Here is a 25,995-nt window from a genome sequence, read left to right on the forward strand (position 1 = left end):
ATTCACCTATCTGACACGTGCCACGCGACATGTGTGCCTGTCCATGCTTTACGTGTCCTTACTTTGTCCGTGTTTTCTTGAACGCTGTTCGGCCTACTTATCCGTCTTAACTTAGCAAAGAAACAAATGTCTTGCTGTGCCGGCAAATAGCATCTCTACTAATCATTTATTTCTGTTGTAGTACTCAGTGATGCCAGGAGACGTGGAACACGAGACGGACCACCAGAGCACAGTGTTCTTGAGCGTGGCGGGAAACCTAGGCACACGCAAGGCCGTCGAGTACCTGGAGCGCTTCATACGTCCCAAATGGCACGCCAGCGAGCAAAAGAGAATGGCCGCCCTCTGGGCCCTCAGGCAGGCAGCCAAGCACCAACCCAAATTGGTAAGCAGCTTAAGTTTGATTTACATAGGACTGGACATATCACTGATTATGTCCACGGATGAGCATGACGTGGCTCAGAGCCGTGAAACCATGCTGCACGAAAGGGCGTTGCAGACATATGATGCTGTCAGCGCGATTCCTTGCCGCTCAGCCCCGCCTCCGTTCGTCTGCACCGTAACTGAGCCAGTCTGCCCCATCGTCTGAATCCCGCTTAAGCTACACCGCGCAATGTCAACAACTATCCCTGCTTTCTTGTTTAATAGCTGAAGTGTATCATTCCCAGAAGTAAGATTCAAATGTTTCTTCAAAAAAAATAAACACATCAATACCGAAATTCAAATTTGCTCAAATACCAAGTGAACCTTTCACATAGACTCGAACGGGATTTTTTTCCTTCTGGCATTTGTTAAGTCGCCCAGTTTTCAAGCACATTACTTGTGGATGGTGTCATTGACAGCTTACTATACATCTCTGCAGTGTATTGACATTGATTCAGCCAGCACTTAGAGCTAGAGCTTCAGTACCGTGACAGCCACCCATTATAGAGCATCCTTGAACAGTGCACTGCCCGGTACAGTTTCCCGACACTTTAATAAGGTAGTGGGAGTGTCAATTAACCGGCACGTCCGCCAGCGCCGTGTCAAGGCATGTACCTGCGAAAGCCGTGAATGTAGTTGCATGCGCATAGAGTGTCCTGTTGACCGAATATCGTGTGCTAGGCCATTCCAGTCAACACGGCATAGGTCTGCTGTTTATATGATTATCCGCAGTTTGCACACGTTTATAAATATGATGCTTACGAGATGGCGTCTTTAAGTGGCACCGGCTAATTCTTTCCCGTTGAGATGCTCGAACAATAAAGTCCATAGACTGTTGAAAAAGCTTACATAAAATCCCCCTCAAATTCAAAGTTAACTAATAGGAGTACGTCATGAACTCATTCTTAAATTCATGTCAGACCAACTAGAAAGCGAGAACATAAGAAAAGAATACAGAAACACAAAGTTCCTATAATTCCAGTCCCATAACTACACTAAAGTCAGGGCATATAATGAAACAGAAATTAGATTCACAAGAAGGCACACGTATAGAGGCACAGAATTCACGAAAGCTCAACCAACATAAGTACATACAGTGAAACTGCCTTAGATAAATACTGTGCTCAATATTTTACAAGAATGTCGCTCGTCCGTAGATATTTGGAGTGCCATTAAAGCGCGTCTTTGCAATAATTGTGTTGTTCATGGGCATACGTCGTTGTAACCATTGTGCACGTTGAAGACCATGTAACGCCTTTCTGTTTGCGTTGGAAACGGATAAGCTGCATATGCGTAGGAAGCCTACCTGAACAGCCGAGCAACGGCGGTAGGACATGTGTATTTCTGTAGCTGAGCTCCACAATCCGGCGCGGACCATCGTGTCTGTCGACGCTCCCGTTAGTTTATTAACCTATTGGAGAGCGGTACATACCGATGTCAGTATGTACTGACGCAAAAAGACAGCGCGCATTTTCACATCTTCCATAAAGAGCGCGAAGCTACCACTACAGCTTAGAGTACCTTAACACCTCGGAAAGTTTGCAATGTACCATTAAAATGGAGTCATATTGGTTGTACTTCGTACCTACATGTGGCGGACACTGGTATTGTACCATATGTACGTTGCATTCGCTTCCAGCGATGCTTGGGTTCCTGCACCAAGGCTGAAACAGTTATTCGTCGGTGTACACCTTAAAATCTACGCTTGCCATTACCAGGAGTCAAAACGCGAAGGATACAAGACACTCACGCTACGTGCCTCCCGTGTCACCGATGTGGCAGACTGGTCGATACTCCAACTTCCATAAAATGGCTACTCGGTGCTATATGGAAATCAAAAGTTGGGCGCGCTCTCGTGCGTTAATCTGTCCATGCCCTACGTCTTGCGTGCGCCCTGCACGTCCTTCGCACCAATGTTTAGACGTTTGTCGCCTTCCTGTGAAACTTTTCAGGCTCGCTCTGCCGCCATGCCCGTGTTTCACAACACCAGCGAGCCGAGCGAGATACGCATCGCCGCCTTCCTCGTGGTTCTGGAGACCGACCCCGAGCTGTACATCTTGCGCCACATTGGGCTCGAGATGATAACCGAACCCAGCGACCAGCTCGTGGCATTTGTCAGCAGCGCGTTCCGTTCCCTGGCCGAGTCCGAGTACCCCTGCAACCGAGAAATGTGAGTCGCACACCACATCACGGGCTCGAGTTAACGTGTGCTGTTTGCTGTGTGTTCTCCAACTCATTGCACGGTGGCTTATGTGCAAGTGCCAGTGATTGGTACAACTGGGCGCATTAGATCAGACACGTTGTATATTTGGGAGGGAGGCACACCAAACGCTTGCTTCCTCCCTTGATGCGACTCCTTGTAGACGCTGGAAATGTGACCGCCAAGTCGCTACAATCATAGGGGTCATAATCACAGTTGTTAATCACAGGAAGTAAAAAAGGCTATTGTAGGACACTGAAAGTTACAGGAGTGGAAACCGCCGTTACTCTTAAGCGCGAACTTCTAGAGAACAAAATAACAAGGAGAGGCTTCAAGTTCCCGCATTCGTATGTGTGTTTCAGTCTTTACAATAACATTTCAAGCGAACTGATTACGTGACTCACCGTTAAAGTTTAGGTATGTGCTTCAAAATTTGTGAGGCAGATTTTTTTTTAATTTGGCGAACTTGATGCTAATGCCACCAGAGGTATATTGAACATGGCCGCGTAAGGTCCACGATCATTTAAACTAGGCGCGTCTTTCAAAAGAGGCACAGATCTGATGGCATGTTCGGCGAAAAGTGGTCACGGAGCAAAATGATAAAAAGAACTGATGGCCTTATTTCTATCTCTAATTTTCACTTTAATTCTGGCCTTAATTCCATGCTTTGCTGGATATCATGTGGTAAATCAGACAGTGGGCAGCGTTCTTTTCTTATTCAAGTATTCCCATAATGATGTGAACCTTTACGTTTTTTTTTTAATCCCGATTTTCAATAGCTTCCGTATTATGCGTCCTTTCCGATTTCCTTACTTTTCTTTCTTTATTAGTCCACTTTCCTATTATCCACCTTTTTTGTCCATGAATGAAACAACCTATTGCAGAACCCTCCGGGAATAGTAACGTATTGAGTGTTTTCTGCAGGAAATGAGCTGATCTTCCGCCTTCTTACGCAGCTCTCAGCACTTGCGCTACGTTCTGCCTTTGTGGGACAACCACTCGCGGTTCAGAGAGCCCATCGACGGATCCTCATCCCAGATGTTCATCTCTTCCGGCTACAACCGTAAGCACCACTAGATCCCTTACTTTCCCCTACACGACTTCTACACCTTGTTTATGTACTTCTTCACATATGTGGCCTCCGAGATCGCAACGGCGCGTATGAGAAGCGCTACACTCTTGGCCACAGTACTGCTGAAATATTGACACTCATGTCCGTTCAAGACTAGAGTATCAGGCCAGCTGGAACAGATGCACTAATTACAGCGCAAAATGAGTCGTAAACGAGGAAAAGCGGTAGCGATGTTGTCATCCCTAGTTTTTCGTTTTTTCTTGCCTTTGTCCTTTTGCGCCATAATTCATAAACCACTTCTATTCACAAAGCGTTTACACGAAGCTAAAGACTTGAAATAATCAGGAGTGATCGAACACTGGACGTCTTTGAAGCTAACGTTTCGAAGAGGAAATTTATCTTCGTCAGGGCAACATCCGTGCAACAATTGTTGCGGTCAACAGTTGTCAGGGAAACAGATGTTAGGGAAACAGTTGTCAGCGAAACAGTTGTCAGGGAAACAGTTGTCAGGGAAACAGTTGTCAGGGAAACAGTTGATGCCTAGACGAAGATAACGGTCCTTGTCGAAACGTTGGATCTAAATACATCGCTTTACTCGACCACACCTGTCTTCGACGCAGGCAAGTACGACTACGGCGGCATGACCCAGATCGAGATGATCCGATCGCGCGACAGCTACCTGCCCCGCAACCTGCAAGTCAGCATGAAGGACTACATGGCAGGACACACGCACGACACAATGGCCGTCTCGTTCGAAAGCTGGGGTATGGACAAACTGCTGAACCACCTCGTAGGGCCACAGCCAGGATCAACGAAGAACATATGGAACTTCATGGGCCGCCGTCGGTTTCCGCGAGACGCGTCGGTGGATGAGAGAGGACATATCGATGATGCCGTAAGTGGTAGCGCGTAACCTCTGTACAGACAACTCTTACCAGCGCATTCTCAAACTCTCCTCGAATCAAAGCTCATGTTTCACTCCACTCAGCTGAGCACAACACCACCTCCAGACTGAGCAAGTGTCTACGCTCCCCAAGAATTGTTATGAAGTGTCATCGAAGAGCGGTGACCGCTTTTGCCGCGGGGCGATGCTGCCATCTTTTTTTTTCAATCGAGGTGGAGTATTGAATGCAGCAAAGTTCTTAAATGCAGGGGTATGATTCACATCAAAACGTAGAAGTTCCCAAGGGATAATGTCTTAGGGTAAAAAAATTAGAAAAACTAAGACAGCAGGACCGTACTAACTACTGCCTGGCCGTCCTCTCCTTGCTCCTCCTTTTTCTCATTTTTTTTTCTTCTAGAACATGTTTAGCCACAACGGCACTAAACTTGCCCACATTCTCGCTCATACAGCATCCCCTTCATCTCAATGCTTTCCTCGGCCAGTGTTTACCTTTTATGTCCCTAGAAATTATGACTCCCCCGCCCTACAAAGCTCAGTAAAAAGATATTCACGGATCTTTCGTGCCTTAAAAAGTTTGCGTAGGTTGATTTGAGGCCCAGGACAGAGCGCGAATAAGTTGAAATTTAGGGACTTTCAAGGTATATGGCCATGTAGACCCTGCAAAATCCTTCCATCTAACCCAGGAATTGCCAGGCAAGTGCGAAAATGACTAGAACGACTGCCATGGTGTGCGACCACGTCGTTTCGGCATCTCGAAGCGGGAAAACATGACGGATATTGAACACAAGCAAGAATTCAAAGCAGACCATCCACAATGGGTTGATGTGTTGTTTATGTCGACTACAATGTGTACTTTCACTGCGCGCTGTTTTGGTTCTCTTCCTCGTTTTTTGTATGTGTGTTGTATTTTATGACACAACACCAATCCCTCCAGTATTTGGATACCGTCTGGCCTGCATGACCTTTCAACGCTGCGAAATGTCAGAGCAGAAGTCCTTGTTCCCCATAACTACAAACAGCAACGAAATTGTCCACATTTGCAATCGGCGGCAAATTACGTCTGCAAGGAAACCCGCGCATAGGCCAGTCTTGCGACTGCGCTGGACTTGCGCCTTGCTTGATTGACCAGAAAGGAAATGGAAGTCATTATCGTCGACAGTAAAGCCGAAGGGAAGACAGTTTCTCAGCGTAAAGACGAGGAGATGGGGGGGGGGGGGGGGAGGGGTTAATCTGTTGCTCGTAATCTCTATTTTGATGACGATGTGTTGTTTGACCTCCCGAATGCCAATGCGCCCAGTTACGATGCTGTTTGCGATAAGGCTTCCATTAAAGAAAAACACACGGAGCCATTTCTTACATTGAGTCCGAATTATTTCTTCAGTCCCAGTCGCATCTATTGCGCAAATACGGAGCAAACATTTCCTTTTCACTCAAGTTCAAGTTCAAGTTTATTGTTATGACATGTACAAAAAACGGGCTTGCATATTATATACAGCATCAGGAGGTCCCAGAGCGAGAAACTGCCAGGGGGACCTCCTATCATTAGTGGGTGCATAAGAGTATTAGAGCAGCAAGTAGAGGGCGAATAAACAAACAAAACAAAAGAAAAAAAACGCGTTAAAAAATACAATTCGTAGGGAACGAGTGCAAATGAATAGAAGACATTCAGATATATAGTAAAAACAACGTTATACAGTAATATCACAATAAATAATCATAAGCAGGAATATCTAGTAATCTAACAAAAATTTGGCTCTTCTGCATATTACGAACTAAGAAAAATACAAAGTGTTTTACAGAAATATGAAGCCCAACGATACAATAATAGAAGTAATGTAAAGAAAATGTAATAAATATGAAAATGTTTTTATGACAAATGAAAAGATGCTTCTGCTAACAGTATTCTTTTCATATTGTGTTTAAAAAACTTCAATGAAAGAGATGACTTAATATTAACAGGGATGCGATTCCAAAGTGAAATACCATGGAAACGAAGTGTAAATTTACCATAGTTAGATCTGATTTTAGGTAATAGAAGGTTATTGCGTTCTGCAAACCTAGTATTATTTTTATTCATGAGGTTATCATAAGGAAGACTGTATAAGGTTATTTCACGATGAAAGAGACGAAATGTAATGAGTGACAACTTATGATAGAACAGCTGTTGAATGGGTAAAACGTTAAGGCGTTGATAGATGGGTAAAGAATGGCACCGGAATGAGCTAAAGGTCATTAATTTTATTGCCTGATTTTGAAGACGTTGAAGTGCTTTGAGATGAATGGCATACGTGTTACCCCATGAAGTTAAACAGTATGATAAATGACTGTTAATATAAGCATGATACAACGATCTAATAACATGAGGGTTGAAGAATGCGCGTGTTTTAATGATAATGCGGATGCCAAATGAAACCTTCTTTATTAGCGAGTTCACATGGCTATTGAATTTAAGGTGTTTGTCGAGAGTAATACCCAGAATTCTAACAGTATCAGATGTCGGTATAACATAAGTATTTAACGAGACAGTTATTGGAGAAGCAGTCGGTGTTTGTGGATTATGAAATAGGACAAAGGTTGTTTTTAAAGGATTGATTTGAAGTTTATTATCAGTGCACCAGGAATACACATTGTTAAGATCAGTGTTAAGTGTGTCTTGAAGTGCGGTAAGCGATTTCTGTGATGAGTAGATGGTAGTGTCATCAGCATATAACAAACAGTTACAATTGGCAAGTACATTTGGTAGATCATTTATAAATAATAAGAACAACAATGGGCCTAGTATAGAGCCTTGGGGAACGCCACAGTTAATTACTTTAGTAGAAGAGAATTGGCCATTAAGATACACTACTTGAGGCCTGTTAGACAAGTAGCTACGAATAAGGTTTAAAGGTGGGCCAGTAATACCAAAATATTTGAGCTTATACAGAAGAATAGAATGATCTAGAGTGTCAAAGGCTTTTGTTAGATCGATGAATATGGCTCCTGCAACAAACCCTTCGTCAATAATGCGTTTAATGTTATCCGTGAAGTTAATTAATGCCAATTCCGTCGAATAATTCTGCCTAAAACCAAATTGGAATGGAGAAAGAAGATTAAATTTATTGAGATAGTGCATTAGACGAGTGTAAATAAGTTTTTCAATGGCCTTACTAAAAAACGGCAAAATGCAAATTGGGCGGTAGTTATTAATGTTTTCACGAGAACCCTTTTTGAACACAGGGATTACTTTACCCTGTTTCATTAAATCAGAAAATATGCCTGCGCTAAAAATTTTGTTAACGATATCTGTAAAAACAAATGCATGTGTGAATGTGCCGCTCATAACACATTACATTGCCTGTGCGTATATGTCTTTTCATCGCACTGCGCAGCTGCCAATCGCCGTCCGTGAGTACGACCCGGCGTATGCTCGACTTAGCCTGTCCTTGTTTGGGCAGACCATCGACACATGGGAGTTCGACGAGTCTCTCTTGGACGTAATGAACTCAAAAGGTAAGAGGCACAAGGCAAACGATGAAATCACGCGCTGGGACGCCTACTCTAGTGCTATACATATGCGAAGCTCAGAGATTCATTCCAGCCAGCCACCTAACTGCACGTCCAAGCGTTAACACATAAAGAGCCGGTAATCATGTGTTCTGTGCAAACCTGCAAACCTATAATGCCTTCCCTTCGATAATCGACGCATAGACACACAGTCATTTCTATTGTCCGTTTTTATTAATGCGATTAGAAATTGTAGGATACTTCAACTCAGTACCCATCTTATCTCTTCTACGGCAACTTGGGGACACCGTGTATTCCATAGTCTAATGGGTAGAGCATCGGGGCTGCCGCACTGAAGGAGCTGGGCCCTAAATCTATCGTCGGACCAGCTTGTTCACTGGGTAAGTGAGACTGGGTCTGTGGCGTACTTAATCAAAATTTAATAAAGAGAAAATCAGATATCAACCCGTTCGTAGCAATTGCTACAAAGGAAACATTTAAAAGAAACAGTAACTAAAAGTAACTAAAACTAACAATCAACATTTTTTACGCCAACCTGGTTCACTGGGTAAGTGCTACTGGCTATGTGTAACTGGGTATCTGCCAACCTTTATAATAATCATCGTTACATATAAAAGCATCACAAATTACACTCCCATCATGCCACAGATTGCTAATTCAATTAATTCGTGAATCATCTGCGAAAGTTGGATGCGCCGCTAATTTTATAGCTATTAATTTAATCACAGCAATGCAAAGTCGGCCGTCGAAATATAGCCCTGCAGCTGCAGTTTTTCGTCCAAATCGATAAATGTTTTTCAACATACACTGGTACTACGTATTCTTTTAGCCAGGTCATTTTGCTCGAATGCGAATAAGAACGAACTATGCCACTCAAATTTTAAATGACAAGTTCCTAATCTATTAAACATTTATTATTTGTTAATTGACTTTATAGAACAAGCTTCTTCACTGTTTAAATGCATGAGGCAATCAAATTCGCATCTTCTAGATTGTCTGCAATTTTGTGTATGTTGTTGTGTGCTCGCTGTTTTGTATATACGATGCAGTTCGCCACCAAGTAGTAACAGCCGTGTAAATCTGTTACCTACGCCAAGAGTGAAGTTGTATTGGTAGTTTTCCCGCCGTATTTCATGTCATATGTAAGGGAGAGAAATTATGAAGGGGATATCCCGGTTCGGCGTGCCCGCGGTTTCTACATTTGCCTTATGTACATTCGCTTTTTACCGTAAATACTCACGTGTAGTCTACGCATGTGTCCCCCATGCCTCATCCTAATTGTCCCTCGTTTCCTAGCGCCTTCTATTAAGCTGAAACAGTATCAACTCGTCCTGCGTGCTACTACTGGGCTGTTTATTAGCTGCACTTGAAATAATGCAGCCTGTTGCTTTATTGTGTGCAAAGTATTTTGTACCATAAGAAGGGGCCACGTTTTGGTTACATATTCGGCAGTTTTCGGCTTTACTCTTCTACCGCGGTGCTAAGAGCTTCGGGCATATTTCCCTGAGTCGGGCACCAGTGCCATGGAAATTATTAAATATTGGTATTGCCGGAACGAAGTAGAAAAATATGACAGTCACTTTAGCATACGCTAAAGAAGATGAAGGCGAAACCTGCACGCTCACGAAACATTAATTAGATTACTTTACATTCTGATTCAAATGCGTTGTTACTTCCTATTAGTTCTTTTCAGTTTACTTCTTTTAATGCGAGAGCATTACGTGGCTCATGAGGCGGAACATCCGGCAAATTTTAAAGGTCGAGAGCTCGACTTCCACCAAACACCATGTCTTCGAGTGCCTTAGTTTTACCTTAATTAATTGAACCTTAATTACATTCGCTTAAATTAACACAAAATGTCGTGAGTTTAAAGTGCAATAATTAACGATGTGCTAGTTAACTGTGTTTAATTAACTTTGCTGTAATTTACACCAATGGTCGTGGGTACGACTCCCACCAATGGTCGAAGGTTTGACTGCAATTTTGGTGCCGTGGAATTCTGGTGCTATAACGCCGGACGGTCAATTTTTTGACCCGTGGACCGTCTAAGGCGTTCGCCTTACTATTGGAAAATCCACTTCTGGCATGGGTCTATATCGCCACCGGCTTATCTCGCGAACTGTCCGCTAGAGAACCAGAATCTCGTTTTCGATAGAATGAATCAGCTGCTCATGTGTGGCACACGCATGCCGTAACGCAGTGACACCAGAAAAAGCAGCCGAGAAACCCGCGGGCAGCGGGGGCCGGAAGGTTTTCTCCTTGACCCAAGACTGGACATTCCTGATGCCCACCGAGCTGGGCATTCCACTGTCCTTCGACCACAAGCAGGCGGACTTCATCTACGCCAATCGCCAGAGCCCTAATGACATCATGAATGGAGACAACGGAGAAATGAACTTCAACGTTAAGGGACACTACTTGTGAGCTCGCAGTCTCTCTCTCTTGTTTAAATTGGCCCAGTACTATTCGTGTAGCTTCAACGACGCAGGCCATGAAGCACGCATCTTACGCTGCCTCAGAGATCCTGCACCAAAGGACTATCGTGTGGTGCTCATTTCTCCCATCACTGGGCCCAGGTACGAGACCCGGTCGTACCAGATGTTCGCCCTTCCGCTGTCCTTCACCAATGCAACTGTCGGTGCCAGCTACGACGCCAGAACCGTGATCTCGTGGCCTCTCGACCTGAGGGTCACCCTGAATGCCGCCGAAGGCAAGCTGAGCCTGCGTCGCCCGGTGCACTTGCCGTGGAACGTGGCCAACCACTACTTCCATCCCTACACGTTCAACATGCCCTTCGAAACGAGAGTCTCGATCAATTTAGACGATTTGCTGAACATGCAGAAGCCCCTGTACAAACCCGAAGAACTGACTCAGGTGAGAGAACTTTCGGCTTCGGGGCCACTTCCTGTGCGACTGGACGGAAAGCTACAGAGTGAGGAGCTTCTGAACGCGTGTTTCAGCGCTAAGTAGTCCGGCAGCGTTTGACAGCGCTTCTGGCTGGTTCGAAGTGGCACTGAATCAGCGTAGCGATCACGAAGTTCGACGGTTTTGCTTTTTGCCTAAACCCGGAAGAGGAAAGCAGGAAAACAAGTCAGATCTTACACTCAGTAGTGTATATTGCCTTACTTTGCTGCCTAAAGAATCTGTTTTGCTTAACAATTCTTCCTCAGTTTAAAATAACGCGAATGAGATTATGGCACTATATTTAGGAGTGCTCTTACCTGCGCGTGCTTTGCCCCCGTAGCTTTCCCTTCATTTACGCAGAAAGTTGTCTGCGACTGCGGAATCTTATGCACAAACACAATAAGAACAGCAGCTGCCGCCTTTAAAGGCCTAGTGGAACGCTAATACTTTACTTCTGTATATTAGTGTATAAAATCATTGCATTCTATGTATTTAGAAGAGTGCGACAGTTGTGAACGAAAAAGAAATCTACACATGTGATTTGACTTTAAATGTGTACTGCAAGTCTGTCTTCTCTTCATTTGTGCGTCATTATTCGTTGAAGAACGATAATTTATGTAGGCTTGAGTTAGGATGCTATTTAGCTTACCACTGTACGTTCATTCAGAAGTATTTTAAGTTAAGCTCATGGATCCGACAGTGCTAACTTCTTGAACTGGAAAAGACAAGTACTGATTCGCTATATTTCTTCTGTAGTTGGCCCCTGCTTTCTGTGCCGTTCTTTCTTGTCAGTTCATTTCTTTAATCGTTTTTGTTTTTTCGCAGATTTTTCATTTCAAGTAGTATTGATCAACAATCCGAACAAGTCGTAATGCTAACATCACGGAATGTGATCCGGATATCGCCGGTCAATAGCGTCACCTTCAGCCCAAAACAAAAGTACCAAAGTAGAACGGCGCCTTAAAACATTAAAAAAAAATTCAGAAGTAAATGAGAAACTGGGCTGAGCTGGTCCTCAGTGCATAGCTTACTACATCCTTCTATTGCCAGGAGTTAACACGTATCTCTAAGTTAATTTGGGTTAGAAGCTCCATCTATTGACATACCGTTAAAATGCAGGGCTTTAAATGCCTTTTATAGAACTCGGCCTTATTCGCTGTCCTTATTCGCCTTATTAGGCCTTATTCGCTGTCCCTCTTCTTAGAGTTGTCGATTAGTTCACCCACGCCCTGTGATCTGCAAGCCCCGTGGCTAGGTAGATGGTAAAGCCACCGCTCCTGAAAAGGTGCGAGCCAGACCGCGTTCGATCCCGGCACCGGGACAATTTGTTCTTCAACTGCGAAACTGTTTTTCTGAAGTTAATTTTACGTATAGATTCATGCTATTCCCGGGATGATGATTCTCTTGCTTTTAATTACCTTTCTACGTCATGCAGTTTGATCGCAAGTATTTCGACGAAGCCTACGGTGTCAATCTGGCCGTCAAAGGCCACTTACTCAGTAAAGGCCTTCAACGGGGTCTCCGCGACTTCAGCAATATGACGTGGCGCGAGCAGCTCTACTACGTCACGATTAACCCCAACTGGCATCCTCGTGATGTCAAGATATACCTCAAGCCCGCTGCTGAAGGCCCAACCAAAGAGGTGCGTTTACGTTCCCAGTTTCTTGCTGGACAAATTCTATTCCTCTCAAATGAAATAGCCCATGGAAACTGAGTAAAGACAACTATTTTTCTTTCATGCAGGTAGACGTAGACATGTCGTACAAATTCTTCGAGTCCGGCGAAGCACGCAACAGTCACTTCAACGCTCACGACCAAATAGGCGATGAACCGGGATTGCCGGCTACCCACGTGGTAAATGTTGATGTTAACCTCAAAGGCGAAGCCAACGAACGCAAAACAACCGCCGAGCTGCGGTATTCCTTCGACCACGACCTGTTCAACCACAAGCTGCAGCTCTTCTACGAACGAACTCCGTTCAGCAAAGTGGAGAGGGAAGGGATGAAGGTCAGCATAAACTTGCATCTGTATTGTGGTTTCGCTATAATTCTGTTTAGTTCAGTAACGAATTCGTTATAAACGGACGGCGAAATCAGAGCCTAATCATTGAGAGGGACAAACCCCAAGGACGGTGTGAATCATTTGTGCAGCAGTAATTGGCAGCGCTTTTCTGCTGTTTCCGTTCATATATTGAAGTACGCGGACTCACTGAGGATCTCCTGCATATGAAAATTATGTTTTTACTTCACAGCGTACGCTTTTGTTCAAGTATCAACAACTCAAATAAGAATTATCATTGCAGGCTACACATTTTTTTTAATACCTTACCGCGTTGGGGAAGCCGCAAATGATTGTTTTAGGTATTCACGTAGGAGAATCACGTAGCATCACGCACCTAATCCCGTGCCCCTGAACCAAGCAAGGTATTCTAACCTCGGTCTATTTTACATTGGGGTGAGAAGAATTTTGGTTAACAAGCTAACGTAGTAGGGCACCACCACGCAAGTCTCCGAATGAAAGATCAAAGGCCGTCTAATCGATGGACAGCACGTGAGAATGGATACCTGAATATACTTATGCGAAATATGCTTATGACACCGTCGCGCTCGCTAACGGAAGCCTGTGTTATCCGCGCGTTCCTCGTCCGCGATAGCCCTCGCCTGGGTTCTAACAGCGCCTCGTTAAGGCCAAAACAAAACGGGCCAAGCCCCTCAACGTGCTCGCTTCAACTCGCTTCAGTTCAACTCAGTTCAACTTCAGTTCAACTTCAGTTCAGCTCGCTTCAGTTCAACTCAAAGAACCGCTCAGCGGAGTTCTATTGGACATTAATGCTTTTGCATTGACAACTAATAAGAAGTGCTTAAGCGTCCTCAGATATTTCTTTCGCATCTGGGAGCTTCGCATTAGGAAAGAAACATGTAGCCTATAGATGCATTCACGAGGCCGGTTTGAGACGTTTGGAAGCGCGTAGCACGACAGAGATCAATTTCTTGGCCATTAAAAAATTCATCGCATACGGTATTGTTCTCAGGAAACAGAAGTCACTAACCCAGTGGAGTTTGCGAAGCCATTCTGCTACAGAAAGTTGTTGCTCCCTTTTACCGCACTTCCGGTAGGTTAGGTGGTTTCGTGTACTATTATCACGGTCCATTATTTTCAAGTGCTGATCAGTACTACTACTGTCAAGCGCTACGTCGCGCTAGTGCAGTTTTGAAAACATTGTCACTGCACGGACATATTTGTACCTTTATCCACACACGAACTGACTCTAAATCGAATAAGTAAGCCCGAATATTGCCTAATGTGAATAATGACATTGATATTAGCTATTTCGTTACTGGTATCGACGGTGGCAAAAGTGGCTCTGTGTCAAGAAGAGAAGATAGTAGACACAAATTCCATCTTACATTGCGCAGGTCTGCGTCGACGTCTCTACGAATTTTCCGAAGCCGGACTGGTCGAGGTTTCACAACCTGCCGACCTTCTACCAGGGTCAGCAAGTCAATGCCAGTCTCGACCTCCATTACGGAAGCAGTTGCGAAGGGCAGTCACGGGTAAGCGAAACGCTGTCCTCAGTGCAACTAATTACCTCATGTACACGGTGGCTATGTTCTCCTGACCGCTCCTAGTAGCCGACGCGTTGCAGTGGCTTAGTCTCATCCTGGTGCGACTCTACAGGTTTGGCTGTGTATAGTATCTATGCTTCCGAATATACGGTTTTTCGAGCAGCTGCCCTGAGCCTCATCAGGACCGCGCTGATCAGAAAATTTTACGCTTTAAGTACTCGTTACGTTTGTTGATAACATTAGTGGCTGCAATTCGTACGCAAGACTTACTCGTACGCCTGCCAGAGTGGCATCTTTCGAAACACACTAACGTCGGTGGGTGCATAATTTACGCGTTACCACTGAGTGCCATGCCACCAACAGGCTTCAGGGATTCCGACAAGCATTCCGTGGTCCTGATGACAACCGTTACGCTGCATTGACGTGACGTGACAGTACCGTTGTTTGTCCCGTTAGTGGTTTGCTCAGACTCCCCAATGCAAAGAATTGCGGTCACCAGCATGACCTTTCACTCACTTAATCGGAATTAAAATGCATGTCTAATTTCGCCTGTTAGCTTTCCACGGCCATTGACAAATGCGCGGAACAAAAACATGCATCCTTTCGGGGCACAATTTCTCGAAGCAGTGAGAAATGGACTAGAATTGAAGCATCCCAAGAGCTCTCCCATCATGTGTCGCCCTTCGCATTTTTGCCTGCCCCAACAGATCACCATCAAGGGAAAGTTTACGCACACGGACGACGATGAAAGGCAGCTCACTGCAGCAGTGCAAGGAACGCCACTCGGCAGGGGACACCTCAGCAACGGCTTTTTGCAGAAATTAGCCCGGAAATGCAAAGCTAGCCAAGAGAACGGCATCGAATTCAGTGTCGACTGCTTTAAGCTGCTTCGCCACTCCAGTCGCTTCGGAAAGTTCACGGCCGACGTAGAATACGCCAACTACACGCCAGTAAGTAGGAACCTTCACTTCCTTTTGATTTAGCTGGTGCTGCAAAATGTCCCAAGCTGTGCAGGACTCGTATACTGTAGCCCTCAATGAAGCACGACATTTACTACCTCCAAGCTAACGCCAGGAGCTGTAGCTGTAACTACGAACTGGTTGTCAGCAAGGCAGACTGAAAGACCGCTGGAAAAAAGGCAGAAGTGTACAAGGAAAGACGCTACACTTACAAATGGCCATGATAAGTACACACTGACGAAACGAGCATGTGCACTGTAGTGCAAAGCATGTGGCACTCACATCCCCACAGCGACAAACAAAATGAACAAATCCGTAAGCAATACTAACAAAGAAATCATACTCGTTCTTTATCACCAACAAACAAGGTGAACTCGTCTGTAGCTTCTGTTCAGGATTTACCTACAATGCTGACATCACTGAAGAGCGGAGTGCACCCGCACTGCTGCAGTGCAGCCACCTCCTATGCCAGTGGCAGTACACTTTCTTTGGATTTTTCAGCCTATGGCTTGCTGGCGACCAGTTTATAGTCATGTATCAACTCGCCCAACATGAAGCGCTTATGAGGCCTAAAGGAACGTTTTCTTCCCGGCCGACTGTTCTCTAGCCCATACAGTCTCATAGTAAAAATACTAGCGGAAGCTATGGCATTACACTCCTTCTATAGCGGTTTGGGATAGATTCATCGAGAAAGCACACGGCGGCTTCTGTTATCAATCTTTTCTGCTCAACTGTGTTGCGTGCTACCTTCGGTATGTTAGAGCCCAGTGTTATGTGCTGCATTCTCAATTCGCTTCACTGCGCATTCTTCAGCGCATTGGAAAGATGCCAAGGGTCATTTTTGTGTCAACAGCTCCCCCTCGTAAGCCCAGCCAGGTAAATACAATACCTGATGGACGAGTTTGCTTTTTTTCTCTCTCATTCAGCTGTACAGGCGCTTGTTTCCGTTTCAAGCGCTGTACCCTGCGCTTCACCCACCGGAGGACCCCTTCCTGCGTGTTCTGCGCCTCAACTTCAAGGGCAAGAATGGCAAACTTCACCTGGTGTCGCAAGTTCCTTGGAGAGGCCCCAAAGAGACGCTGGTCAGCGACATTACAGTCACCCGTGAGGATGGCCACACTGTCGAGTACCACGGCGTGCCTTTGTTGAACCACGTGCTTGAACCCACGGTCTTTGCCGAGATGGGGCACACGAACATGGAATATTACTCTTCGCTGTACAAGCATGGTTAGTTACGCTTGCTACACCGATGGGCGTTAAGGATACTTAAGCAATTTTAATGACGTTCTGTTAACTGTCAGTGTAGTAATTGCCAGAGAACTCAGCTCATCCACAGCAAGAATCCCATCCTGGGTTTATCTTCATTTCAGCCGTCGCGCCATCGGCCTTCGTGCGTCAGTCGTACTTTGATAGGTGTTACAGTCTTTGTCTTTGTCATCTTCACTGTGGTGTCAAAACTTCTTGGTCGCTATCGTGACGCGGTCAATGCCATCGTTTTTGTCGTCGCGTTATTCTTCTCATCGACATCGTTGTTTGAAGACCAGGGCTGGTATTCCATAAGAGTCCACCTAGTGGACTGCCCATTTCGGCCGCTGCTGACTGGACGCAGCTATACGAGCGAGGAGGAGGTGAGCGGCCCTAGCCAATCAGGAACGGCCGAAATGGACAGTCCACTAGGTGGACTCTTACAGAATACCTCCCCAGTTCGTTTCAGCGCTTTTCGATAAGAACGGGCCACTTTAGCCGTAGCAACTGAAAAAGCACCACGTCTGAAATCTCAGCCCCTCTTGGGATGTCAGTGGCACCGTCAGAAATATAGCCACCGACTGAAACGAAGCTATCGCATGGCGCTGCCACTTACGGTTGTCTCTGACCCCATTCGCGCTCGTGCAAATAAATCGGCGCATTGCGCTTTTCGCGTCATGCCCTTAAGTGGAAGAAAAAATTTACGGTGTTTTTAAATTACCCTGCCACATCACCAAAACAAAGCCACTTTTACCGCGAGAGAACGCTTGGTGCGCTAGAAAAGACGCAAAAGCGAAAGGCGAGGGGCGACGTCCCCTCACAATTCCTGCACCTGCTCGCCTTGGTATTATAGATTTTGAGGCTGTTTGCTTAGGTTTAGATCATTTGATATCCATAGAAATTCACTACTTCGTATTCTCAAGGAGCCAAAGATTGAACTCTGGAAGGCTACAGAACTGTCATCGAACCACCATGGCCGACATGCGAAAAACAATCATCTTGCAATCCGTCGCGCCACACTGACGTACTGACCCTGGGGTTCCAGTGAGAAATTCTAAACTGAAACATTGACAGTGATTTTCGCTGCTAGTATACAATCCCATTAGAACGAAATCGATGAAGCTAGAGTCTTGCAAAGGTAACGTATACATCGATATCGATTAAGCAGCTGGTTTCGGTCGGATACGGACGCTGATTATACCTAGAGAAACACTGAATAATCAGTAAGTGAAACCCAAACTGAAAAGGCAAACTGTGTTTCTAGTGTGATGATGTGGCCGCTTCTTTTATCCCCATGTCGTCGCGCAGGATACTGTGGCCTACAGTCCTTAAGCGTGCACACCTTCGATGGTACCGTGGTTGAACTGCCCCAGACAGATTGCTACGCGGTGGTAAGCCGCGACTGCTCACAGAACAAGCGGTTCCTCGTCTTGGCTCGGGCTACCAACAACCCTACGCTCACCAAGGTAAATGCAGCAACATTTCGTGGCAAAAAAATGAGATATGTTCACTGAGTCGAATGAAGGCATTTCGGAACGATTATCCTCGGACTCAGCAAATAAAATATTTCTGCAAATTTAGCCGAAGTGCAAAACAATACTTTCCTAAGGATCACATAGCGGGAAATATGGTGCGGCGTTGCCGTTTAAGGCATCGAAAGGCAGGGAAACGGCAAGACGACAGAGAATGGGAGCGAGAGGGGAGGGCCAGGGAGAACCATCCCTTCAGCAAATTACGTATCTCGACTGATATAAAAGAATGCATACGTGGACACATTAATAATTTACAGTAACGTTTACTATGTGAACTCGGGTAACGCACAAGCAGATGAGTACTGCAGCACGCACGAAGCTATCAGCCCTCGGTGCGCCTACACATCCGCATTGTGCATCATGTTCAAGACAGGGCTCGCGTGGCCGCAACATACGCAGCAGCCGCCGGAGTGAAACAGCCTCTTGTAAACATTCGCTTACTACCTAAATTAACTAGCATGATGTCAGCGCGGTCTTGTGAATGTCTGTTTGCGAAAGTCTGTGAATGTCGCGGTCCGTTTCTCGGTCAGCGAATCTATAACTTGGGAGTGAGGACTGCTGTCTGAACACGAGGTTGAGAAATTTCCAGTCTACATGTCAATTTCCCTTTGTGCCTCTGAATTGTAAATAAATTCAAATTCTCCTTCATTCAAAATCTCCTTTGAGCAGGTGGTCCGCGTACTTTTGCTCATTAATTTATCTAATTTAACGAGAGCGCAACACCAAATTAGCATGAACATCTGCGGGCAGGCCAGTTGATTTCAAAGAAAGAAATTTATCCCGTCAGAAAAACACGAGTGCTGCATAACTGATCACACAATCAAACAAAATCACACGCTTCTTAATGCCGAAATTTAAGCATAACCATTAGCCAGGATATCATAAAACATGATAAAATCGGTGAAGAGATTTTCTGGTTCACGCTGCAAGTCCCTCCAGTAAAGAAAGTTCCTCTAGTCGAATATTCGAATAAAATGGCGCTGCTTCTACAATTAGACAAACCAAGCTTGCGAAACAACTGACTCGTGAAGACTAAAAACAGCGAGAAACACCCCTTAACCACACACTAATAAATATGGGTTAAGTAGTTTGCGCGAAGCCGACTTTGACTATTCACCAGGCTTTTCGAATGATTAAGTCCTAAGGTTCAACGCCCCAAAACAACACTGGGACTGTGAGGTACATTGTAGTGGAAGGTTGTGTCTTCATTTTTAACATCTTCGTCGTTCAAGACAATGTCTTCCTTGGCAAAGTACTACGCCTTTTTTGTATCGGGTATGGGTGTTTCTAATCTCTGTTTCTAGCGTATTTCTTGGGCTGATCGCAAAGATGGCGCAGTCTAGAAAAGGGCAAAGCCGATGATGATGATCGCTGAAGATGATACTGGTGATGACGATCATGATGGTGATGATGGCGATGATGACGATAACTGCTTAGCCCCAACTCGTCTAGAAGAAAGAAATTGTCTTTCATCGACTTCAACTAGATGTCGAATCGCCTCCCAACCTTTTTTTTAACTTGCACCTATATATATAGGCCTAAGTACCACGAGCGTTCTTGCATTTCGCCCCGCCGAAATACGGCCGCCGCGGAAATCGAACGCATGACCTCGTACGCAGCAGCATATCGCCATAGCCCCTGTGCCAACGCGGCGAATGGCTTTTTGATCTCTATTGGTAATTCTGCAAGTCCATCGGAGAACACGCACATTGGCTGAAGGAAACGTGTACCCCACGGGTGTTCAGCATACGCTCGAACGACTGCGATGTGACTGATCGTTGCTTTTACGTAAGGCATATACTGGTTGTTAATTTTCTTTTAGATCCCGCATAATTTTTTGTAAATCGCCTGTAGCAGATAGAATAATTCTGTTTACGCTGCGAGGCGGTCATCTGTTGCAAGAAAATCGAAATGCATAATCGAGTAATCACGTTTTTTAATTATCATTATTATTAATCACTTTACAGCATGTGTTTCAATCTACAAATTGGATCCGATGAGTTCGCAAGGCGTATCCACTTATAACGAATTTTCTGGATGACACTAGCTTCCATCCTGCTAGTAACAGCCCAAAATTTAGACAAGAGAGGAGACAAGAAGACACCACAAGCGCTGTGGTGCTTGTGGTGTCTTCTTGTCTCGTCTCTTGTCTACATTTTGCGCTGTTACTAGCAGGATGGAAAACCAACAAGCCCAAGCTGCTATTCCAACTAGCTTCCAGATGTTCATTTTGCAAAGTGTGCGACGAAATTTATGGGCATTCTAGCTACTTTCGTGCTTCAATGCATAAACCGAGAGTCTGTTAAAATGAGAATATAGCCATAGTGCATATTTATCGCAACGTTCACGGTGCATATCTCGATAGCCGTGCAATTTCCAGAAGTCGTTACAAGTTATTATGGCTTGCAAGCTCAGCGGCTACAATTCGTAAATTGCAATACGTGTTGTTATGTAATTATTTTAAAACTTAAATAGTGAATATTTATTAATTATACAATTATATATTTGGATTTCTCGGGCGAGGGCGACAAACACGCTATCTGTCTGAGGTGTTTCTTTTTTTAAATTCTGTAAAAATAGGCACCCCTTATGTAACGCTAAGCAGTTCAGCATTAATTACTTGCCGGCTGCATATCCCAGTGCCAACTTATATGCATTGTACCTCGCAGGCGCTCAAGGTCTTCATAGACACGACCAAGGTAGAAATACTGCCTGGCACTGAAGACTCCAGCCTTGTACTGAGCGTCGACGGTACAACGCTGGAGACAACGCCTGAGAGGCCCTACAGGCACGCTTACCACGACGCGGAACTTTTCAGAATCGTGAAATCTGAGAAAACGTGGTTCGCGCTTGTGTCCGAATCGTACGGCGTCTACTTGGTCTTCAATGGAAACATGCTCTTCGTCCAGGTTTGTATACACTTTATTATGTAAAGCTACGTTTTTTTTAAAAGCAGCATGGAGAAGATACTTCCAACTCTTCTTTTTTTTTGCATTTAGTGAAGGTGCTGCAGCTAGAATATCCAGACAAAATGCTAAAAAGCCTCAGAGCGCGATTATTTATTCCTGATTATTAGCTTTTTCTACAGCCAGTTTCGGGTTTCCTTTATCAGGATGTGACCGTGTGGTGACATCACAACGCAGGTCTGTCACGTGAGACCAGGACATCGCCATGGTTTGACACTCACTCCGGCTTGCTCGATCGTCTGGTGCGTCACAACATCGGCCTTCACAAGAAGTAGCAGCACAGGGGGTGACTGAGTGAGAGGGAGAAAGTGTCAAAATGTAGCGATGTCCTATTCTCACGTTGTCATCTTCTGCGTAATGACATCACAAGTGAGAGGGAGAACTGCGTGCATACGTTGGGATGCCCAGAAGGACTCTAAACTGTCACTCAGGCCGGTGTACTCTGGTCTTCTTACACCTATCTCTCCAGCCACCTTGGATCGTCTGGACTCTATTAATTTCACATTAACGAAAAATTGGAACAACTTTATCATCTCTATTTCTAGCCATCGAGAGTACATTGCTACCAAATAAACAACTAAACGTTAATCAAGTAAGAAATTTGATTACCATAGTCAGTATCTTTTGGTAATTGGTTTGCTGAGCTATTCACAATTGGAACTTTAATAAAACGAGTTAAGTGTGGTTTTCGCGTTAAATTTCGTTCTCTGCAATAAGCATTTCTGGGAATCAAACTCGGCGTATGAAAAGAATGCGTTTGCCAATTTGGGGATCAAAATAATAAGACCGCGGAAAAATTCGTCACTGGTGCAAAACTTACATTCGTACACCAGCGCGCTAAACAGACTCGAATGATAGTCCTTGCACTTGAGAGAGAGAAAGTGAAATTATACCAATTTGAGGGAATAGAATTTTCATTTCAGGCTGCAGTTGAAACGGGAAACATTTGGTGAAAAAAAATTGCCGACCTCAGCTTCGCCACATCTTCGTGACGTCACGCTCTGCAGCCTTCATCTTTCTTCTAAGTCGCGCTCTTTCTTCGCCACTTCCTCGAACTCTTGCAGGTCGCTCCGTTCTACCGCGGCAAGCTGTGTGGCCTGTGCGGTGACTACAACCTGGACAGGAACCACGAGCTGACCGGTCCCGATGGCCGTTTGTACAATAGCACACTGGAGTTTGCCAAGAGTTACGTGGTGCCCAGCTCAGACTGCAAGCCACCGTCCCAATAATGGAACTCTAAATTGTGTAGTCGGCGTTTTTACTCCCTCGAAAAATAAGAAGACAAAAGGAAACGCTTTCTTCAACGATTCGTACTTTGTTGTGTGTACTTTTTCATTACTTCCAGCATGCCCTCGTGTTGAGGCCACAACAACATCAACTATGCTAAAGTAGATGTAGATGTAGAGCCTAGACGTTAGTGGCTATGATAAAGTATTACTCGAGCTACCTCTTCCTCTTATTGCAATTTCTGGAGCAACTTCTAATTTATAATCGTTTGAAGCAGTTTATTCTGTATTCTTTATTTATTTTCGTTTCTTTTTTTTCAAAGTCCCGCACCGTCACTATAGCATTATTTAAGGAGGCAACTGTATGTAGAACAAATTAACATTCTTGCCCTCCACTAATTCCTCTAAGAAATTGTTGCCGTCTTCTAAGGTCCATGGAAAATATGAATACCTATACAGCTCTATCATGGAGTGATACGGCCCAACCTTGCATACGTGATCTTTGCGTGATGAAACATGATTCGGGGAATAAAGATACGTCCTGGAAGAAATTTTCGATTTATTGGCGTATACTAAATGAAAGAGCTGATTCTTACGCCGCTGTGGTAGAGAAATCCAACCGACATTTTCTGTTTCTTTTTTACTTTTCTAACGCTTGCATACCGGTCGAATTTCCCTAAGACAAACATTTCAGCTAGACATTGCATGTGCTGAAGAGCATTGATATGTACGCTGTAAAAAGGGTCCCACACAGGACATGCCAATTTAATTGAGGACAAGGACTAAAGGGGGAGAAAATGACATTTTAATGCGAAATTGTTATACGCCCCATTTCGCGGAAATCCAGCGGCGGCGTGACCAAGACATGGTACCGAAAATTGTCGATTGTGCAAAAGATAAAAACACGTCAAGAAATAAAGTAAACCCACGTCAAGGAATTCTCGGATTGTCGTCAAATTTCTTGGTGCCTTACACAACCCGTTATCGTATCTTCCCCATATGCAAAACTTCACGTGACACTTTTGGTGATGTGCGGGTCACCGTCATCATCGTCTTCTATCACGCGCTAACGATCATTATGGGGTTTTATCGATCATTATCGATCACTATTTAACGATCGTTATGGGGCTAAATTATGGGGTTTTAGGTGCCAAAACCACGACATGATCACGAGGCACGCCGTAGTTGCGGACTCCGGAAATTTCGACCACTTGGAGTTCTTTGACGTGCACCTAAATCTAAGTACACAGGTGTTTTCGCATTTCGTCCCCATCGAAACGGGGCAGCAGTTGCCGGGATTCTATTCCGCGACCTCATGCTTAGCAACGCAACACCATAGCCGCTAAGCAGTGCTCGGGAAGGTCTGAGGAAGAGAAGAAAAAAAGATTAAGGAGATACGTACAAAAAAATGATAAAATGAATAGCTTGTGTAGCGCACCTGATTAACTCAAGCAGGCTAGCTGACTATTTGACACCACCCCGTTTCAAAGGGGGTGCCAATAAATCATCATCACTCAGGTAGTACGCGAGCTTATTAAGAACCTTAAGAACAGGCTACTTGCTGTATTGGTGTCAACTAGCACCCCCCTTTCCACATAGTATGAAGGCCCTCAGAAACCTTCCGCTCAAATGCCTACTGAAAGTGCTGATCTCTGGCAAAAAGTCGCTGCGATTTCGAGCATCACTACCACTGAACATCGTGTCCTAGGTTCGACGCGTCTGGAGGACGCCCGGCGAGTGCGGTTACCAAATCTGTAAAGTTCCGATGGACATCGGACATCAGTTTATCGTGTAACTGATCTGAAGTGCGTCAACGCGACCCCAGTACGCTGGTTACTGATAGCGACGGTGCCTGTCGGCTTTGGCCGAACGGGGTGCTACCTTGATCCATGATGTACGAGTATTCCACCATGCGTGAAGGGCTAGTAAAACGTTCGACTGAGCCAAATCTGCAAGGCCATCGCATGGACGAGCGCACTAAAGCGCTACGCAAAGATTCAGGAGCGTTCCTAAAGGTGAATAGCAGGCTCGTCTCGGAAGGTAGGGGAGGTATTTTCAGAACGCAGCTCTTGGGCGCCCGTTGCTGCTGCGAGCGTCGTGTCCTTCGTAACCGAGTGAACGATCACAGCGAAAGGTGAAAAAGCGAACGCAGAGTGAAGCGGCGGATGAAAGACGCGAAGTGGAACGCGGAGGAGGGGGGTGCAGCGGAACCATGAGTGGAAAGTGGAGGAGGAGGAGGGTGGCGAAAGGGTGAGAAGAAAAGAGTAGCGCGCGTCGCCTGGGAGATCTGTCGGCGGCGGCTGCTGTGAATCGCGCCCACGCGTCACCCACGCGTTGGCTCTCGCTATCTCTAGATTTGCGAGGCAGTCACGCCACGCTCCGCTCCGCTTGCAACGTGCCGCACGAGATAGATTGTTCGCGCCAGCCAACAGATTGCGATATGAAAACACGTATAGAGCTGCGCTCAAATTTCGCACTGGGGAGTATCGTAATCGTCGGTGATTTTTTTTTTTTTTTACACGCTACACAGCGAAGCTGTTCAGGGGAGTTCCGCAACAGTTTGTGTGCTGCGGTGAACGCCGACGGGGTCGATATCAAATTTATTTGCTACGCAACGAATGTCAGAGTCCCGAATTTGCAATTAAATTACATTGTGGTGTTTTGCGCGCAAAAACCACGATATGATTACGAAGCAGGCCGTAGGGAGGGACCCAAGAATAATTTCGAACACTTGGGGATCTTTAACGTGGCCCCCATGGACAGTAAACGAGAGTTTTTTGCCTTTCGCCCCGACTGAAATCCCAGCCGCCGCGGCCGAGATTCGGATCTCGCGGCCTCGTGCTTAGAGCGCGACACCACAGCCGCTAGGCCACCGCGGCGGGTGCTATTCGTACTGCATCCTACGTCAAGTTGGGGCATTAGCACCCACGTTAACAATAAGCTTACTTGAGCTGAAGTTCAGTCACGGTCATTCGGCGCAGCCCGCACAGGGACTGCGCGTTTGATGGCGGGACATCTGATGACGAAACCATGACTATTGAACACCATCGGCATGCATACGATAAAAACAGGCTGAACGATGTCTCGGTCGTCCTTTGCGCGAGCAGTTCCCGGGAGAAGATGTCTGCCACCTGCTAAGACCAGTTCTGGTCTTAGCAATGAAAGCCTTTCTCGCCAGTACTCACAGTTGCAGGCTTTTCCGCAGAAGCACAGGGTTTCCTCCTGAAATCGCACGTTGCGAAAGAGCAGATGTTCACGACACACAAATATGCAACCGCCGACGAGCGCAGAATGACAGCGAACGAGCACATACGGAGTCTGCGCACAGAGTAATACCGCAAGGTAATACAGTAAACGGACTTCTTTCCTGGACATAATTAGACAGCTCGGCGTCTAACATGGTGATCTTAGGCAGAGGCGCCCACCATCGTCACCGACGGCTCGCGAAGAAGCGGCGATTGCTTCAAGCGCAACACACACTCAAGGAAACCGCG

At 45.4% G+C, this 25,995-nt stretch overlaps 1 protein-coding gene across 1 annotated transcript in view; it reads left to right on the forward strand.

The window, feature by feature from the left end:
* LOC135903674 (vitellogenin-6-like) overlaps positions 1-22,584 on the forward strand; it is a 39,511-nt gene extending 16,927 nt beyond the window's left edge. The window contains exons 11-25 of the mRNA XM_065433996.1: positions 182-382; positions 2,373-2,590; positions 3,577-3,683; positions 4,313-4,587; positions 7,968-8,088; positions 10,304-10,523; positions 10,680-10,977; positions 12,443-12,649; positions 12,751-13,014; positions 14,424-14,561; positions 15,281-15,523; positions 16,459-16,759; positions 18,086-18,243; positions 20,979-21,218; positions 22,340-22,584. Of these exons, the coding sequence (XP_065290068.1) occupies positions 182-382; positions 2,373-2,590; positions 3,577-3,683; positions 4,313-4,587; positions 7,968-8,088; positions 10,304-10,523; positions 10,680-10,977; positions 12,443-12,649; positions 12,751-13,014; positions 14,424-14,561; positions 15,281-15,523; positions 16,459-16,759; positions 18,086-18,243; positions 20,979-21,218; positions 22,340-22,504 (3,156 nt within the window). The 3' untranslated portion in view covers positions 22,505-22,584. The remainder of the gene's footprint in view (positions 1-181; positions 383-2,372; positions 2,591-3,576; positions 3,684-4,312; positions 4,588-7,967; positions 8,089-10,303; positions 10,524-10,679; positions 10,978-12,442; positions 12,650-12,750; positions 13,015-14,423; positions 14,562-15,280; positions 15,524-16,458; positions 16,760-18,085; positions 18,244-20,978; positions 21,219-22,339) is intronic.
* The last annotated feature ends 3,411 nt before the right edge of the window (positions 22,585-25,995 follow it).

Source organism: Dermacentor albipictus, chromosome 9, assembly GCF_038994185.2.
Source record: "Dermacentor albipictus isolate Rhodes 1998 colony chromosome 9, USDA_Dalb.pri_finalv2, whole genome shotgun sequence".
Classification (NCBI taxonomy): Eukaryota; Metazoa; Arthropoda; class Arachnida; order Ixodida; family Ixodidae; genus Dermacentor; species Dermacentor albipictus.